This window comes from Pteropus medius, unplaced genomic scaffold (genome assembly GCF_902729225.1).
Source record: "Pteropus medius unplaced genomic scaffold, Ma_sr-lr_union100, whole genome shotgun sequence".
NCBI classification, from domain to species: domain Eukaryota; kingdom Metazoa; phylum Chordata; class Mammalia; order Chiroptera; family Pteropodidae; genus Pteropus; species Pteropus medius.
In genome coordinates, this window is record NW_024349225.1 from 1,711,956 (window position 1) to 1,731,391 (window position 19,436).

The 19,436-nt window shown below is 36.2% G+C and overlaps 1 protein-coding gene across 14 annotated transcripts in view; it reads left to right on the forward strand.

Annotated features, from left to right (window-relative positions):
- RPS6KC1 (ribosomal protein S6 kinase C1) overlaps positions 1-19,436 on the forward strand; it is a 221,827-nt gene that overhangs the window by 99,268 nt on the left and 103,123 nt on the right. For 12 of the 14 annotated variants that reach the window (XM_039881164.1, XM_039881168.1, XM_039881169.1 and 9 more), the window contains 4 exons: positions 766-2,352; positions 2,624-2,713; positions 18,058-18,140; positions 19,189-19,284. In XM_039881164.1, the coding sequence (XP_039737098.1) occupies positions 766-2,352; positions 2,624-2,713; positions 18,058-18,140; positions 19,189-19,284 (1,856 nt within the window). Of the gene's footprint in view, positions 1-765; positions 2,353-2,623; positions 2,714-12,160; positions 17,903-18,057; positions 18,141-19,188; positions 19,285-19,436 lie in introns of those variants that run through there. The other 2 variants (XM_039881170.1, XM_039881171.1) reach the window with 2 other exon arrangements.

A 19,436-nucleotide genomic window follows, 5' to 3' on the forward strand; every position in this document is an offset into this window, starting at 1 on the left:
CCTAAGAAATATTGCTAATAAAGCATTGGATTATTTTGTGTTTGATTTCTATGATTGACTTTTACGATTTTGGATTTTATAGGTTTCTGATATATATCAGAATATAGAATCAGAATTAATGGCTGCCCAATTCATATTTCTCAATTACATGTGGTCTCATACCACACATAATATGTATGTGGAGGGGAGAAAATGGGGAAAAATATTATTAATATGTCATTTATAATGGCATAATTATATACCAGATGCCAAATCTCCCCTCTAATCCTGGATGGGGCATTTTCAAAATGGAATAATGTTGATTTTTTTCCCAGTGAAATATACAATTTTAAGCAGCACTTATTTATGGATTTCCACTTGACCAAGGGGCCATGCTTGAAAAAATTATTACATAAACAAATCAGAGCATAATCAGATGTTTCTAAAGCTAAATTATATTTTAACTTTAAAGTAGAAATTCAGCTGTGAGATTTCATATTAGTATTTGTTATAACTAATTTCCCTTCAAAGGAAGAAATAGGTTGACATTTCAAAAATAATTGATATTAGGAGATGTGCTTGAAACTGTACTCACCAGTCAGCAATAACAAGAAGGTATTTTATGAAAATTCTTGTCTTAGAGCAAACTTGATGTATTAATGGGTATCATTGACTAGCTCTTGATTGATTCTTAGTATACTTTTTGTTTTTCTAATGGCTTCAATAAAGAACCATTAATTTGGGGATCTTAAATTTGTTTTTGTTTTTGGTTATATTTGTTCACAGGTGGCAAACTCTGGTCATATATCAGTAAATTTCTAAACAGAAGTCCTGAAGGAAGCTTTGACATTGAGGAAGTGAAAAAATCTGCACTTACTAAAGTTCACCTGCAACAGCCAACATCTAGTCCTCAGGACAGCAGCAGCTTTGAATCCAGAGGAAGTGATGGTGGAACCATGCTTAAAGTTCTGCCACTGAAGACGAGTCTTACTCAGAGCTCTCAAGATGAGAGCAACCAAGATGATGATGGCCACGATAGCTCTCCAAAATGGCCAGATTCTGGCTCAAGTTCAGAAGAAGAATGTACTACTAGTTATTTAACATTATGCAATGAATATGGGCAGGAAAAGATTGAACCAGGGTCATTGAATGAGGAGCCTTTCATGAAGACTGAAAAGAATAATGCTGATACCAAAGCTATCAAAAGCATCCCAGCCCACCTTGCTGCTGGCAGTGACAGCCCCAGCACACAGCCGATAGCTTATGAGCGGAAGTTCTTCCCTGGAAACGATGACCTGGAAGCAGTTAGTTCTCCAAGAACATCAGATTCCCTCAGTAGATCTAAAAACAGCCCCATGGAATTCTTTAGGATAGACAGTAAGGATAGTACTAGTGAAATCCTAGGACTTGATTTTGGAGAAAAAATGTATAGCCTAAAGTCAGAACCTTTGAAACCATTTTTTACTCTTTCAGATGGAGACAATATTTCCAGGAGTTTTAATATTAGTGAAAGCAAGGTTATAGCTCAGGACACCATTAGCAGGGGATCAGATGACTCTGTCCCAGTTATTTCTTTTAAAGATGCTGCTTTTGATGATGTCAGTGGTACTGACGAAGGAAGGCCCGATCTTCTTGTAAATCTGCCTGGTGAATTGGAGCCAACAAAGGAAGGTGCAGCAATGGGACCTACTAAGTTTACACAGACTAATGTAGGCATAATAGAAAGTAAACTGTTGGAAGCCCCTGATGTTTTATGTCTCAGGCTCAGTACTGAACAGTGCCAAGCTGAAGAAGAAAAAGGCTCAGAGGAATCGAGTGACCCTTCTAGGCTTAAATCTCATAGTATAACAGAGAAACACTATGTGCAGAGGGATCTGGGGCTGTTATTTATATCGACCGTTGATCATAGTAGTTCAGGAACCGCGTCTTTGTTACACAGCTCAGATCCTGACTTTCAAGGACTTGGAGTGGTTGAGTCAGCTGTAACTGCGAACAATACAGAAGAAAGCTTACTTCCTATTTCTGAGCCACTCTCAGGTGCTAATGCTAATGAATGTAATGCAAACACAGACACTTTAATGACTGAAGAAGTATTGCTGTTTACAGATCAAACGGACGAAGAGGAACCGATTTTATTTCGGAGAGACTCTGTGACTAAGGGAGAGAGTGGGTTAGCACTAGAAGGAGACAAGGAAATACATCAGATTTTTGAGGACCTTGATAAAAAATTAGCACTAAACTCCAGGTTTTACATCCCAGAGGGCTGCATTCAAAGATGGGCAGCTGAAATGGTGGTAGCCCTTGATGCTTTACATAGAGAGGGAATTGTGTGCCGCGATTTGAACCCAAACAACATCTTATTGAATGATAGAGGTCAGGAACTTTTGCAAATGCATTTCTTTTTATTCGCTGTTGCTTCCAATTAACTGAGTAGGCGTTTTATCTTGTAATTAGTATCTTCATTTCCTGTCTAGAGCTTCATTATCAGTGCAGCAAATTCACCCCCAGTAATAGCTTCTAGTACTTAATGATGCCATTATTCTTAATGATACTGTTTTTAGCTACAAAAGGAGTAATTACAGTTCACTTCTGCAGAAAATGGAAGAGAAAAATGTTTTGATTTCTCCTGTCGTTTTGTTTTTAGGACACATTCAGCTAACGTATTTTAGCAGGTGGAGTGAGGTTGAAGATTCCTGTGACAGCGATGCCATAGAGAGAATGTACTGTGCCCCAGGTTAGCACGATCTCCTACAATATCTCACTTAAAAAAGTAGTTCAGAGGCTCTCATTTCTTTATAGAAGTTGTATTTTTCACTACCAGTTCACGTACTTGTTGGATTTGGTTATCTCTGACTTTCAAAAAAGAAAATTGGGTTATAAAACCATTACATATAGTCCATAGCTGTGTGTGTGTATACATATTTGTTGTTAAATGAATGCCTTTGTACTTTGTGTAGGACTGGCAGTGAATTCTTAGAAATGTCTTAACTTAGTGTTTACCCTGAACCTCTTTAAATGGATGATTTTTATTAAGATGTGAGAAGTAGTTGGCTAAAAGGGCGAAATTCCTAAGGCTATAAAGGTGGGTAAAATGGAGAATTAAAAAACAAACAAACAAACAAAGTTGTGACTTCAGTGATGAGCCAAGCTGGCATTTTAGAGCAGATTTTAAAGCCTTTCTATATTTGAGAAATTTGAGGAAGCCTGTTCTTCTTATTCAGAAATGGCCTAGTTAGCCAAATATTTGACACAATAGGTTTCTCTTGCTCTTACTGTATTTTTATTTTTTAAAAATTAGAAACATTTCTTTTGTTGATAATTACAGATCGCCTAAGCATGTGAATTGGGTTTGAGTTAGTTTCTTTCTGTCATCAGTGCAGATAGGGCTATATTTGAATCCAAAGTTTGTTCACCTTTTGCCTGGCAGTCAGCCTCATTGGATGGCCAAAGTTTCTTCACTTGTCACCCCACTGGCTTTCAAAGGAGGTTCAAGCTGATTATATTGACATGATCTGCTTAGTTGTTGATTAATACAGTATTTAATGCTTACTAGCAAACCAGTGTATTATTGATGCTAACATTGTTTCCCTGCATAATGGGAAATGATTATAATTAGGATTGAAAGAGCTATATTGTTTTAGTTACAGCCTTCATTGTTAAGAATAATTTCTCTATTGGGGAATCGCGAAGTTTTTTCAACCTGCAAAGCAAATATCCTAAAACTATTTCCTGAAAACAGTGATTTGGATTTTCTTCTTACTGTTGTTCTCTTTCTTTCCTGTTCTTCCCCTAAATTAGGGCTGTTTGTTTTTATGTCTTTTCAGGGACAATAGAGCATGCCTGCATTTTTGGTTTTTCTCAAATAGATGATATTTAATGCTGTTTTTTGAAACCTTATTAGTGTGATTTAGTTAATGGGATAACAAAAAAATTTTCATAGTGAAATTACTTTATTATGGTTATCTGGTTTTGTTTTGTTTTGTTTTTTTTTGTTTTTCGGGTAAAACAGATTCTCCCTTTTCTAATTTGATAAAAAATAACATTTTAGGTACCAGTATACAAAAATATATGTGTTCATTACAATGAATTTGGAGGTTTTAGAATCAAAATTAAATATGGGAAGTTTTTTTAAGTCAAATCCTGTGAAATCCTGAAGTCAAGTGCAGTATCAACCTCACATCAAAACCAAATATTTGCAGGGCTTCTTCAATGTTTATAACTTATTATTTCCTATGAGTATTGTTACTTTTTGTTGAAAACTATCTGTAGGATTGTATTTTGGTATTCTAGCAGATTTTTCTTCAAAGTACTGTCATGTTTAATATTACATAGCATGTTGACCTCCTGAGAGTTTTGATATATGTGGAACGAAACCATACTACATTCATTAATAGATATATACTTTCAATTTTGTGTACTGAAATACTGAATTTAATCCAGATCAGTTTCCAAGTTCTAATTTTTACGCCTTTTCCCAGAAATCACAATTCTCATCAGTTACCAGCAGGTGGCAGCCTACCATTAATGGATTTTTGCTGTCATCTTCCAGGTTGTCCTTCACTAACGTTTGAAAAAGGCTGTAGTCTGAAGAAAGGCTTTGTTTTAATTATTTGCATAAAAAAATTATACTCTCAAGGTTTGTGAGTTGCAGAAGTATGCTAGTATCATGGCATGCATTGAACAATGTGGAAATTCTCTTCATTCTTTGGGCCTATTAATTTTTTTTTTTATCACCAGGATAAAGGAAAACCAGTAATGGCTTTAATTGGAAAGTAATACAAGTGTTCTAATTTAGATGATCTTAAAACTAAAGAGTTACAGAACTCAGTTAAGTCTGTATACTCTTGCCCCTTATAATGCAAGGAGAATTAGAGCAAAAATTTGTAAATTACTGTTCATCCCATAATTGAACAGCAGTAATGCTGCTGATAAAAACTACAAGTAGGCCTTCCTCCTCCTCTCAAGGGAGTGGGAGTAATGATAATATACTAATATTTCTATGCCTAAAAATCACGAATCAGTGACTACATGGAGACATAGAGTACTTAGTCTTCTTTTGACCTAAGAAACACTGAGTGTTGAAGCATTTCTCCTCCCCTCTTGCCCTCCCATTTCCCAACTCTAACTTTAGAATTATTGCCCAAGTAAGTCTAAAGCATGTTAAGCATCTGATGTTCAGTTAGAAAGTAAAGTTGTCACAAGGTTATGATGAGAGCGATTCACTTCTGTTTAAACAGCGTGCAACCTCTACCCCTACCACTCTACCCTCCTGGGAATCCTTATCACATATTTGTCCTAAAAACATTATCCACCTGCCCTGTGCTTTATAGTATCAGCAATGTATCTTTTTATCTTGTGGATGATGTGCCTTTATATTTTGAGAAAAATTTCCAGTAACAGATTCGATACATGGACAGAAACTTGAGCAAATGCCAAACTAGCAGGGGGGCCATTATTCTGCTCTATAAATAAGTTTAAAAAAGAAAAAAACACACACACAGAAACCTGTGAATCAACATGTTTTGGTCTAATTGAGGGGAAAAGCAAGATAGATAAATTTTGAAATGCAAATGATCACCTTCTGTTATTTAAGTATAGTTTCTCTCAACTTTACAATCTTAGATTTTAAAAAGTCATAGTCATTTCAGCAAGGATGTCCAATAGTCACAAGTTTCTATTATAAAACGAAGAACTTTAAAAACAAATTGCCACTTTCTTATATTAAAGAAAATAAATCCAACAACAAAAAGACAAAAACCATGGAGCGTTCTCTGTCTACATCTGTGAAAAAGCCAGCAAATAAATGGCTGCAGCTGCAGGCCCATCAAGAGGGTCTTGAGAATACGAATTCACTGATCAAACCCAGCCCTGTTTTCAAAGTAGAAGCCATTCCTTTTAGGTTCACTTTGTATCCTTGGATTATCTAGGACAATTCTCTAGAAAGGTTTTATTTTAAATAAACATCGTTCATGGTAAATGGGTTCCTTTCATACCAGAGATATAGAACAGAGTTCAGGAAGAGAAAGAGCAAAGAAATAGTCCCTAAAGTAGGAATAGATCGTGTAGCATGACGATATAATGTATAACAGAGTCTAGTTTCCATATTAGGAGACTTTTAGACAGATTCTCTTATTTTTTTTTTATTGTGATTATAGAACAAAAACAGGAGTAAATTTGTTGTTCTTCTCCAGAGGACTTCCTTGTAGTTACTCTGATTTTATTTCTATTTGTGTACACAGGCACACACACTAAAAGGATTTTATGTGTTTTATCATCGGAACTATTTATCATAATATAGAATAAAATTTTGTTTATAGCACTGTCAAGGAAAACTAAAATGTCAAAGTAGTTTTTATTATATCAGTATTTTTTTAGCAGTCTACTCAGAAAAGCAGCCAGAAAATAGAACTGATAATATTAGGCATATAAAATACAGAAGACTGTATTTAAAAGTTTAATATGCAACCTAAGACAAGTACAATTGTTTATGTGTGTTAGTTATTATGCAGATATCATCAGTTAAGTTTCCCTGACTAGTCTTAAGAAGTCGAGATGGTATCCTGTCAATGCGTGTCCTTCACCTTTATTTTCCACCCCATTGTAAGCCTTTATAAATGCTTGAAATTTACATTGCTATTTCTCACTGAATACTTTTCAGACCTGAAAATATATAGGTGAATATGTGTGTAAATTGAAGAAGTCCGAAATGCTCTTTACTGCAGCCCAATCTCCACGCTCCCACATGTCAAATGACAGCTTTGCTTCTTCTCTTAGGCAGTTTCACACTTGGAAACGGCTCACAGCTGACGGGCGAAGTGAAACATAGAAAAGTCATGCTGAAAACTCTCTGTAAAATTCCATTTGAGAGCATGAGATTTATTTACTACCATCCTTTGCTCTTCTAGCCTGACTTTATCACATAGTTCATGAATATATTTTTCGAGAGTAGTCTCTCCTGCCCTTTTCCATAAACATGTTTTACACACAATTTGTTATTTTTTAAGCATGATGCTCTGTGTAATAGTGATGTATTTGATAATTAGATATAGGACTCAGACCGCGGGTGGTTTAAGATACCATGAAGTCGTCATAATTTTAAAATTTAGAATACTGAGATGGAATTGAAAATTACCAAACCTCTGTATTTGTCCCATATCAGTCATTAACTCAGCACGACCTTGTGCAAGTTATTTAAGACTGGCTAATTTGTCAGTAGTAAAATAGATTTGTTGAGTATAAAAAAGATCACAGATGTCAGATCATCATTAGACAAAATTTTATACAAATTAGTCAAAATTCAAGTTCATCTTATGAAGGCAAGAATTTTTTCCCAAGTATAAATATTGATTTCTTGTCTAGGGTTAAAAGGATTATTTTACTTGGAGGACTTTCTAAGTATCTATTTTTACTCACTTAGAGAGTTTGTACACAAAGTATATAATGTAGAAATGAGAGCTTTATGGAAAAAATTTTTATTTAGAGGAAAAAAACCAAGACAGCTTTTGAGTAAGGTGAAGTTCGAATATCAAGATTTTCAGCAAACAGAATTGTTTAAAGAAGAATCATTTAGGTCTGAGAATTTTGGGTTCCTGGGTAACTTTATCAAGCACAAGGAATCTAATTTTAGGAATGCAAAGTTGATAGAGAAAGCAAACAAATACAGACGTATATTTTGAAATAATAATGACATAACCAGGAAATATGGCTATATCCCTGGTGTAGTCTTTATATATATATTTTTCTGCCTAAAGGAGCAAGAAGAAAAAGGCAAGAGGAGCTTTAGAAATAATTTTAAAAGAGTAAAATATTTGTGGTTAATATTTAAACATTATGTTTCAAACAGTAACTCTTTTGTTTGATTTACCCTTAAGCAAAACTTCAGCAGTAACGCTCTTGTACATAGTAAATGTTTTAATGTTTTCTTTGAATGATTAGCAAGTACTTTTAATCTTTTGCCTTCAGTCGCTATTGTCACAAAAACGATCTACATCTTCAAGAGAGAACCAGTAACTTTTCAAGTTTATGATAGAAGAGTGAAAATCTTACATTGAGGGGAATTGTCTGGTGTAGTCCCTGTGATTGAAGAGGCTTGTGCCCTAAGTATAGGGCCACATCAGGTCTTCCCTTGTCTAGGCAAGGCCCTTCTGATGGAGCGAAAATTAAGGGATTGCTGTATATAGGCTCGAGGGTCTGGAACCTCGGGGTCCATCCTTAGGTATGATGTATCCTAGAACCTGCACATAATACAGGTGACGGGCCAGTCACTTTCATCTCTGCATTACGGTCATTCCATATTGAAACATACCTATTCTAAAATCATACCCGTCATCAGGCCAAAATGTGATTTTCTGTAGTGATGGGAATGAGACCGAGAAATAGCAAAGCATTCAGTTTCTGTTATTTGGCACCTCAGTGAGTAACACATTAGCCCTCTCAAGAGAAAAAATTCTTCAGCTGTGAGAAGTAGTGAAAAAATTGATACTGTATTTCACCTCTTTCGTATGAAAACATTGTCTTTGTGTATTTCATAATGCTACCTGATATTGGAGAGTGTGAGATTTACCTCAAGCTTTAAATTATTAAAAGGAAGTTAATTTTCACTTCTCATTTACTCTAGACTCTTTTCTTTATGGTTTTAAACATTTTTTTTAGAAGGGGAACAGCAGACTAGATACTTGTAGTTTTAAGTGATAGCTGCAGTGTAATGCTTCTTAATTTTCAAGTCTAAATTGATATTTTGGCAACTCTTCAGTTAATTGTTCTCACTACCATATTATAAAGAAGAAAGTGAACTATCTCTTCCGATATTTAACTAAGAAGATGCAATGTTGAGTTAAACATTATGCAAAACACTATTGGCTGGCTAGTTTGATGACCAAATCATCAGTTTCTATACCATGTAAAATCTTGTCATGGAACATGCATGCGCACTGTGTCTGCCAGTTTTACAGTTTTCAATTAGCCTTTTTCTCGTCAATCCACTTTAATGGTTTTGGTTGGGTTTAATGGCTGTGACACCCAATGGCTATTCAGAATAGAGTTGTTGCGATGTGATCAATGGAAAATGGAGCACGCTGTTGGTTTTGGTACTAGAAGTGCATGGCGAGAGAGTGAGCAAGACTGAATAGAGCTGAGAATTATAATCAGTCAACCAGAAGTCATATGGTAGCTATCTGTTTCTTATTTTATCTCACAAGAAAACAGTATAGTAATGATACCTATAAACTCCCTTGAACAAGTAATTCTTGGCTCTGGAATGCTGAGTCAAGTTAAATCAAGGAGTTTTGACTAAAGTTGTGCAGATAGTTGCAGGAAAGCTCAGAACATGATTGCCAGGTCACCATGACAAAAAGAAATGTAGAGATGGGTCGCGGGAGAAAAGCAGCATTTGGTATTTTGTAAGCCTAGCCCAAGTTAGCTGACTGTGGTGGTGTACTTACGTCTAAGTCCCCATGTATAATAAATACAACAAGCCCGGGGTTTCAGGTAATTAAATTACCTGAAAACCAGCCGAATGAATGTGATGGTGCCAAAAAAAAACTGGGATGAGCCAAGAAAGCACGCTTGTGAAAGGTGGAGCAGCGCACCTCTCCCATCGCCTGTGGCGCTGAGGAGAAGAGCAGAGCCCAGCTGCTGTGGGCTCTCCTCTCTGCAGGGTGCTGGCCTCTGTCCTTGGCCTTCTCTGGATAATGCTCTAACAAACTGGAGTAAGTGATACTGACAACTTTTACACAATTTGCAGACCTTCCTGGACAAATACGGCATTTGAATAATCAATTGAGTACAGTGTTGGGGGGCTTTATGGAATGTAGAAGTGCTAATTGGGCAGCCAACATTGTCTTTTAAAAAAGGAGCAAAATGCCCATTTGAAAGCCTGGGCCAGGAAATGCACACTCCAAGCTCTAGTTATTCTCTCCCCCTAAGAATTAAGATCTGCACGGAGACGTTGTGAGACCTTAGGCAAGTATATTTCTCTCTGAATGACTTCATTTTAAATACACAGTTATCTAAACACTTTCAGATTATTTTAAACTTTAAACTTTTAAACTTTGATAATTTAGGTTACAGGTATAAGAGGAACAATCCAAACCTGCAGTTAAAATGAAATTTTATTCTCATAGTTGATATGGCTTTTAGTTTTACTTTCAGTTGAAACATTTTGTCTACTCTTTGTGGAAACTGTAAAAATATGTCTCTATATCTGAAATAATACCTTGAGGGAAAACTAGGTAGTATAGTTGTTCTATAGTATACTTAAATGAATTTGATTTTGATAACATTTAAACACAATTTCTGATACTAATTATGTTACCAGAGCAGCATCCAGATAAACCAGCTTACACATTTGTAGCACATTTGATGTAATTGTGTGCCTGGATTTCTTTGAAAAGGAGCAGGAGAAACCTTGAGTTATCTCCCAATCCTGTCTCCTTCCTGCTTTCAGGGCTTTTCAGCATTTTTTCCTTGCCAAATGCCTTTCGTGCCAGAACAAACTGTAGTGGTCCCTGTGACCTGCAGAGGGGAGCACTGGAAGGTGTCCCTCTAGTACCCCACTTCAAACTAACATCATCTCTTGCCTGGACCACTGCAGTCATCAGCTGACCAGCCTCCATTCTCACCCTGCATTTCATGTAGCAGCCAGAGTATGCTTTAGATAACATTTGAAACTTTGTAGCTTACCATGTGTAAAAGTGCAAAAGGACTTGATGTAGATCTCTATACTAATGGGACTTAAAGAAAATGAATGTGATGAGGGCTTTGTAGGTGCTTTGAATGCCTTGAATGAACAGTGCTACCAAACACAAGATTGATATATTTATTCAACAAGCGTTTGTTAAGTGCTTCCTGTGTCCCAGGCACTGTGTCTAGGAGCTAGAAATAAAAGACATAATTGGTATAACACTGACAGTTACTTTTGAAGATTTATATTAAAAAGGAGAGTACCCAAACAGAAGACATATACCACTGGTTAATTAGGACATTAATAGGCTTTTAAAGGTGAATAGTTGTATTTAAGAATGGTGATTTACCAGGCTAACAAAAGATAGGCTTAGCTGTCCCTTTTCTTGCAGTTTGGTTCTGTATTTTGTTGGATACAAAAAAATTTCTTTCTTCTGTGTTTCTTTTTCTTTGCTCTTTAGTCATCAGCTGTAGTGGAAGACTAATGCTCAGCCCCTGCATAGAAAATCTTTATACACAGCAAGAGCTGGTGAGAGAAATTGACTAGAATTTTGTAATCCTAGTCCCTTTCAATTAGCAGCAGATGCTGTAGGAAAGACTGGAGGAGCACGGGAATAATGTTTCCACGCTCTAGCTGGCGTGGGTGCTCATTGCAGAAGAAAGATGTTCTTTTCCTTGGTCCAAGTATGTCACTGATGACAGATCAGGCTTTTTATTATTATTTTTTTAACCTTTCTCTACTCCTACATAAGGCCATTAATGAAGTCTGGCTCACTTGGAGGAAAGTTAACAAATTTTTGATCATTTATAACAGCGTTTGCAATCTTATTGAATACTTACACACTTCATGGAAAATTCACTCTAGCTTTTTTTTTCTGATCCTATAAAAGTATACATGGTATTTAATTTTAAAGTTTATAAGAATGTAACTTAATTTTTATATCCTCTTATTCACTGAAGATTTCTCTTTTATTCCAAAAGCTAATGTACTTTTGTTAGTTATGTTTCTTTTCCAAAAGAAAGAGTTGGAATTCTTAAGGTCAGATATTTAAAGTTAATTTTTAAACAATATTTTGGGGGAAAAAATCCTGTGGCTTTAGAAAAAGATATTTACCCTCCCTCACTAAAATATACTTATTACCGATTATTATTTTATGTGCCTTTAAAATTGTTCTATCGTTCTGATAGTTGGATAAAGTGCTATGTCATTTATGTGACAGATTCTTCCAGAATCGAAATGTTGGTTTGACTATTACATGAACACTTATTTGCAACAGTTGCTGCTTTTTCATTGAGTTTTATATAACCTCTTAATAACAGTTCCCACAGTTACTATAACTTTGAGAGTGAAAGAAATGAGGCTTCTACAATTTCATTTAAAAAAAGGTGTAGTTAAGGAGAACAGTTTAGAAAAAAAATTTAAATACTTGTTCTCAATTAAAATAGAATTCATATGTGAAATTCTTGTCTCAGAAAAATCTGAACTTAATATATTTCCTAGCATACCCTGGGAGGAAGATAGCAACAACAGAACACACTGCTACCAAGAGGACGCTATGGAATTGTCTCTGGAGATTTTTGGAATGGGTGTGAGTAACTGTATTATTAGTGTTAGTAGAGGTATGTGGAAAGATGAGATGATCTGTGTGTCTGCCTTAGTGGAAAAACCAGTCATGTCACCAGTTTGAAGGTGTGCCTCAATAAATCCATCAGGAAGTAAACTGGAATATGAGATTCCCTTGTTTATCAAGCCTCGTGGTAGTAATGTCTTTTAAAGAGGAATGAATTCTGAATTTGGGATGTTGAGGGCACCACGGCTACTTGAAATGCAAGATGATTCATCTTTATATCTTAGTAGGAAGGTTGATCTTCATTTCAAGCTTGAGTTTGAGACACATTTTCTAGCTTTTTCCATTTTTCTTTATCATTTCCAGCATAGTTTTAGCATTGTCTTTGGTTAATTTTGAGCCGTGTGTTTGACAGATCTGAGTGGTTTAAATTGTATAGTCCAAAAAGACAGGGACTATAGATAGTAGCTGTCATGGTTTCCGTGATGCTGGGATCACGTGGTCTCTCCGGTGTCTTTCAGACTTCCTCGAGTCTGAGTGAGTACTTGGCTTCTTTCCCTTCACTTCTCATACAGATACAGACGTTTCGCGGTTCCCTGAGTCCAAGCTTTCTGTTTTCATGTTCCTTTACTTTTCAGGAGCAAGGCTTATTATGGTTACAGTTTTGTGGTCAGGTTAACATTATTTTTGGCTATAAGAGGGAGACTTGGTAAACTCTGATTATCATAAGGACTGTAAAACTCTCTTATTCTGTGTTTTAGTAAACCCTTTGACAATATAGGTTACGAAGGCAGCATTATTTTTCTGAAAAATAACCTGGCTTATTGAAGAGTTCTCTGAGGTGTTAAACATGAGTAAGACTAAGGCAAAACACATTTTATGTTGTGGTATCTTTATTGTTTTATGCAAACTTGTTTATTCACATGTGAAATAAAATAGTTGCATTCATTAGTATGAATCAAGAAGACTGTGTATTGTACTAGAATATGAGAATCGATAGTGCTAAAGATAGACGTGTAGAATTTTGCTAAACTGTTCTCACACGTTTGGTGTCCTTAAAAAATTCTGGATGATTTGAATTCTAATCTGGAGCTGATTCTGTGTCTCCATGACATTAAAAGATGCTAATGGTTAGTTTTGATGACACTGATTCATTTCGCTTGCCACCGGGCCTCTCAGGGAAAGGGAAGAGTGGCTGTGTCTGGAAAGGAGGAAAGGGAAGAGTGAGGAGCGCTGGCTCATTTTAGCCTAATCCCACTCTTTGGGCATCTTAGGTTAATGGAGGGAAAAGAAGTTATGAGAAAGGCTCATGAGTGCTTTTGAAAACACTTTCAGGATCATAAAATTACAGGTAGAAAGAATGTTAGAGGTCTGGCTGTCCTCGTTTTCGCAGAAGCTTCGTGATACTCAGCCAGGCTCAAACAGTAATAACGTAGCTAGAGCCCTGTCAATACATTTCTTTGACTCAAAGATAAAAATCCAGGATTCTTCGCTATTACCATCTCTTTTCGAGTTTTTGTGGGAAGAATCTGAGAATTTGTTTGTCTTTCTAGGGAATAGCTTTTCCCCAGTCACTTCGCTAAATGCCTGTAGTCCCGCTGCACTCGTGGAGACTGAGGAGACTGTCGCTTCATCCTGGAAATTGCAAATATAGAATGTAGGGTGGGAGGGGCATGCACAGAACCTTATTCACATGTTGGGGTTTACAGGAAAAATATTTCAAAAATTGACAAAACATTGGTAAAATTTATCTTTTAAAATGTGTTTCTGCGTTTTTCAGAGATTAAAAAAATTCAAGGTAGGAGTTTAAAGGGATTTCCCAGCTTCACCATGTTATATTTTTAAAATTTGTTTAAAAAATTTGTTTGGTATTTCTTTATATTCTCTACTTTTGAAGTTAGACACATATACCTGACAGTTCACCTGGTGTTTGTAGTAGCTATCATGTAGCTTTATATGTAAACCGGTACTCTTGGTTTACGCTTAAATTTTTTGTATAGATTTTCCAAGTACAGCAGCTTCAGAACAGTGGTTTGACAGCCACACAACCTCAGGCTTCTTTTTGACAATGCAATTTCAGGGCATGTCTTTACAATTTTAATCTAAGAATTGGAGTTAGTTTGTAATAATGTTATATTAATATTATATAATATCAACATAATATAATATTAATAATTCAGATTGTAGCTCACTAGACACTGTGACAGCCCATATTTGAAGCAGTATGGTGGTCATTATCTACCTGTTAAGGACTCTGACAGAAAATTGTGAGGGATTTCAAAGCAGCATAAAACCAATAAAGGAATATAGCTTGTCAGTCTCATGAATTTCCTCTCAAACTTTTCTAGCCAAGTACTTCTGACTGTAGAGGTGATATGAAACAGGTACCCCAGGGGATTAGTGAAATATGATCCTGAAGTTCCTTTGAAGTCTTTTTATCTTGCAAATCAATGCAAATGTTACATTCTGTTTCATAATAGATCTGTGTTTCTTTTCATAGTAAAACAATATTCCACCCCCTCCCATACATATAAAAATCTTTATCCTCAGGAAGATGTACTGTGCTTATCTGGTAGTTTTAAGGACCTCCCCCCACCCCTCATGACACAGAGTGACACATTTCATCCCCAGTACACAGCCCCAGAAGTGATATGGCAAACAGGCGTACCATGTCGCTTTTGATGTCTAGGCTACAGGGGTAGTGGCACTTTGGGCCTTTTTGCTGAATTTAAAAGGAGCCTGTATAAATTATATTAGCCATTGATTACATCTTGTAGACTTAGTGGCCCTTTGCTCAATTCTAACAGGAAACCTTTCTGAGCAGAGTCTCAGAGTATGGCTCAGGTTTAGTGCTCCTCAGGGCATGTCGTTAGACCCTGTAGATCCATCTCGTTAATTTTCACTTTTCCTGAGTTGATTGGGTCTGATGTTCCTCTTTCTCTCAGACACACAGATACAATATTCTTTCTCTTCCAAAGTCACCTACCTAAATAAGCTCTCCATAAAGTTGCTTGGAGATTTTAAATAACTCATGTAAAATGTTAGACACGGTTCCTTACATATAGTAAGCAGTCAGTAAATGTTAGCTGCTATTTTATTGTTGCACTTAACCATTATTGCAGTGTGTACCTACTATGAACAGAACAACAGATCATGCACGGAGAGCGAGACTTGTTGGTGGCATATTCAGAACAGATGGCTGATCAGTCATTTTGGGTCTTGACTTGTGAACACATAGCACCTTCATTATAAAAATAAGAATTATATTACTCTTTGCTGCACGATTAAAGAAAATGGAATAACTTAAATACTTGACCAAAATTATGTTAAAAGATAAAACTATGGTAGTGGGGAAACTGATTTTAGTTTCACATTATTTAGCAGTGCGGCCAGTGCTTGGACTTCTCTGGAGTACAGCCTAGTGCCTAGTTTGTGCTGCTTATGTGTGTTGGTTGAGTGAGTCTGTTAGGTTGAGACCTCATTGTGGAGGCCTGATTATATACGTACCTGATTAAGCAAGACATTTGAATGTTATTTAATGGTCAAGGAGCAGCCATTTCAGAATTTTGAACAGGAAAATGATATATTGCCTACTTTAGATGACGGAAATATGCAAAAGGTTGTATTTGATGACAGGACTATGGTAAATTTACTTTTCTAAAGTTTCTAAGAACAGACACCTTTTCTGAAGTTTTCAGAGCACGCTTATGAAGAGTGGGGAGGTTGGGAATAGGGTGGGGGCAGTGTATTTAAATCAGTACTTTGAGAGCCCCCAAGGAATGGTTCTTCACGAGAATCACTATTTTGGGAAATCCTTGGGTGTCAAAATTATGGAACTTAGAGCTGAATTTAACCCAGAGGACCTCACATCTAACCCTCATATGATAAGTGAGATTAAGTGAATTTCCTAAGGCTCCTAGCCCAGACTCCTGGTCCCTTGTCAGTCTTTCTGTCATGTATACATTGAAGTCGTGGGAAGCCATGTAGGTGAGCACTCAGGGAGGCCCGGCCTAAGTGCCTTCGTCTTCCCCGCTCCAACAAGCCTGAATGTTTTCATATCATCTTGTTATATATTTAAAATTGTACCACTTAGAGATTCATGTAGGTTAATAAGTATAGGAATGAAAATAAAAACCTCACCAATCCCGAGGCAAATCGCTTAAACATTTTGTCATGTTTTCTCACCAGCCTTTAAAAAAAATACATACTCGTAAAATTAGAATTCTATTGTTTTATAGCTTGTTTTTTTAAAATTTAATATATCCAGACATTGACTTATATACTTACACCTCAAATGACTACATCATTTTAAATGCTTATATAATAGTAGTGTATCATACAGATGTGCCATATTTTGTATAATTAAATCTCTAGGTAGTTCTCAGTTTTTGAAACCAGCTGCTGTTTTATAAGTGCAAATGGCTCTAGAAGGATTAGAAAACTTTTGGTCATTTACACAATAGTCTGAGTTAAATATCTGTGTTTTCGTTTTGCCACCTAGCTGAGAGCAGCTAGTTAGAGAATGGGCTTGTGATCTGGAGGGAAGCTCAGTAGGGAGAGGAAAGACTGGGAAGGGGCTAGTGTGAAGGGGCGTAGTTTTATCTACCTCATATAAAACCCAGAGGAAGCGGTTGGGTGCTGGGATATGGAAGGAGGTTGCAGAAATGGAGTAATTTCAGCATTTTGCATATGAATGGCTTTTTTTTCTTTCTCTGGTCCATAGGACCTTTTCTTCAAGACTTAAAGCTTATGCTGTTTTATGAGTTTTGTAGTTTTACATGTATCTTTACTAAGTACTGGTTAAAAGGCTGGGCACCTGAGCACCACTTCCAGTTACTACTTTCCAAATTCTAACCTAACCGCTTAAGACCTTTGGAACTTTGTTATGAGGTGTGGGCTACCAGCAGACAGCTAATACATGTATTTTGTCAGTCAAATGGAAATGAAAGGGCAGATATTGACAAAGCTTAATTACTAACTGAATGTCCTTAGGAAAGGACAAGAAAGAATATAGCCAACATGACTTAAGGGCTAAAAGCCTCAGAAATGGTGAAATGAGTTTTTGCTGATTTGTGGAGAAAACTGAAAGATGAAACCTGAAAACTCTCACTCTTCAGGAACTTGTGCTGTTGAGAGATATGGATAACAGATAACAGATAAAATCGTAATTTGTCGATATTCTAAAAGCCCTTATCTTAGCCAGGAATTTCAGTCCTGGCTTAAAACAACATATCTATCTGGACTTCTAAATAACAGAATGGGTAAATTTGCATTTCACATGCTCCTCTTTTAGTTGAAAACCGTTGATTATGTAGGGGAGAGATGATACCATAAACTAGGTTTTAGTTCTGTTACTCATTTGCTGTATGACATTGGGCAAGGCATTTCACCTCTCTGGTTTCTAATCTGTAAAAGGATAATTAATACTGGTGTAAATGATTTTTGCAGTTCCTTCTGAACCTAGGGTCTTTATTTCTAAAACAAAACGTGACCTCTGAGGTAGGGCTGGCTATACTTTCTCAAATTTGAAAAATTAAGCAAAATGCTGATCTAGTAGATTCGTGTAACTTAAGTATACCATCTTGAAGGTGTCCCTCTATCAACTAAAGAACAAATGTTTCACTTTAATATATGACTGCGTCAAAAAAAAAAAAAATGCAGCCACAGTAGGTGACCAAAGGGATAAGTAACTTTCAGGAATTTTGAAAGCCCAGTGGTATTTAGTATATGCTCTCTCAGCATTAAAAAGGTCACCTTGCTAATACATGTTAATTTTGAAAGTTTAATTGACCTTTGGAATTTTAATATCAGCCTTTTTTGGTGTGTGTAGAGGTTGGAGCAATCACTGAAGAAACCGAAGCCTGTGATTGGTGGAGTTTGGGTGCTGTCCTCTTTGAGCTGCTCACTGGCAAGGTAAGCAGTGACCTGGGCATTTAATGAGTTTACCCAGATGCTACCTTGATTTCAAATTGAGAACATTTAGCCTTTGCCTTTAGTTTTTAAATCAGAGACTAGGTAAAGAAACTTTTGAGATTATATATTTTTAGAGTCAGTTTATTTCCTTTAAATTCCAGATTTAAAGGAAAAATAGAATTGTATTACACTGAATAAATTGGTGGTAAAATTCTGATATGTCATAATGTTAGTGCACAGTAAGATATAAGGCATTTTTCTCTTCATTTTCTATGATTCAGTTTTACAGACTTAAATATGTAAGGCTCAAGTCAGGGTGTGTTAGAATTCTCTGGATGTTTTAAACATCCCTTCTGAAGTCAGGAGGGAATTCTCATTTTAGAAAATTAATGTAGATATTAAAAGTAACATCTTTTTTCTCAAACTGTGAAATTTTTGTATCCGTTCTAGCTTAAGGACAGAATTTATACTCTCTGATCAATAACTTTTAAGTAAGATGTTTGAGGCTAATAGACTTTAATACAGTGTTGCGCAGATTGTCTCCTGGGAAGAAAATAGAGGAGACGAGCAGTCAGACTTTTGTAAGTAGTCTTCTGCCTTAAATATCAGTAATACTGAACTCCCAAGATTGCTGTGGAATTCACAAGTCACCTATACATACATTTAAACCAGAAAGTACAATACATATATGAAGTATTATTATTAACAAATTCTCATCTTTGAAGATTTTTAATAACATTACAAAATTTTAGAGATATCAAGTCCCTTTTTAGTTTTCATGTATAATGTTAGCTTTCCTGTTATGAGACATTTTCTTTGTAAGGGAAAAGGTCTAGTAGCATGAGCTTATGATGTGATTTCGCTGATTGCCTTCATTCCATAGGCTCAGAGCCCTTGTCCTAAGCCCTGCTTAGGTGGTACTGTCTGATTATGACACCTCTGGTTAAGATGGTTGTTGAGCTCTCTGTACTCGCTGTTCATAAGTCCTGTGATAGAACTGAATATGATGTTATTTGAGATAAGAAGTGTACCTGGTTGATTGTTTCAGACTCTGGTTGAGTGCCATCCAGCAGGAATAAATACTCACACTACTTTGAACATGCCAGAATGTGTCTCTGAAGAGGCTCGCTCACTCATTCAACAGGTAATTTAATTGTCCTATTGGCTAAGTATATCAAATTAGCAGAACCCACAGTTCCAAAACCTTAAAGAAATTAGTTTTGGGTAAGAAAGACCCATTACTAATTACAGAGTCAGTACTAATACTGTGTATCTTTGGGCTTCTGCTCTTATCTA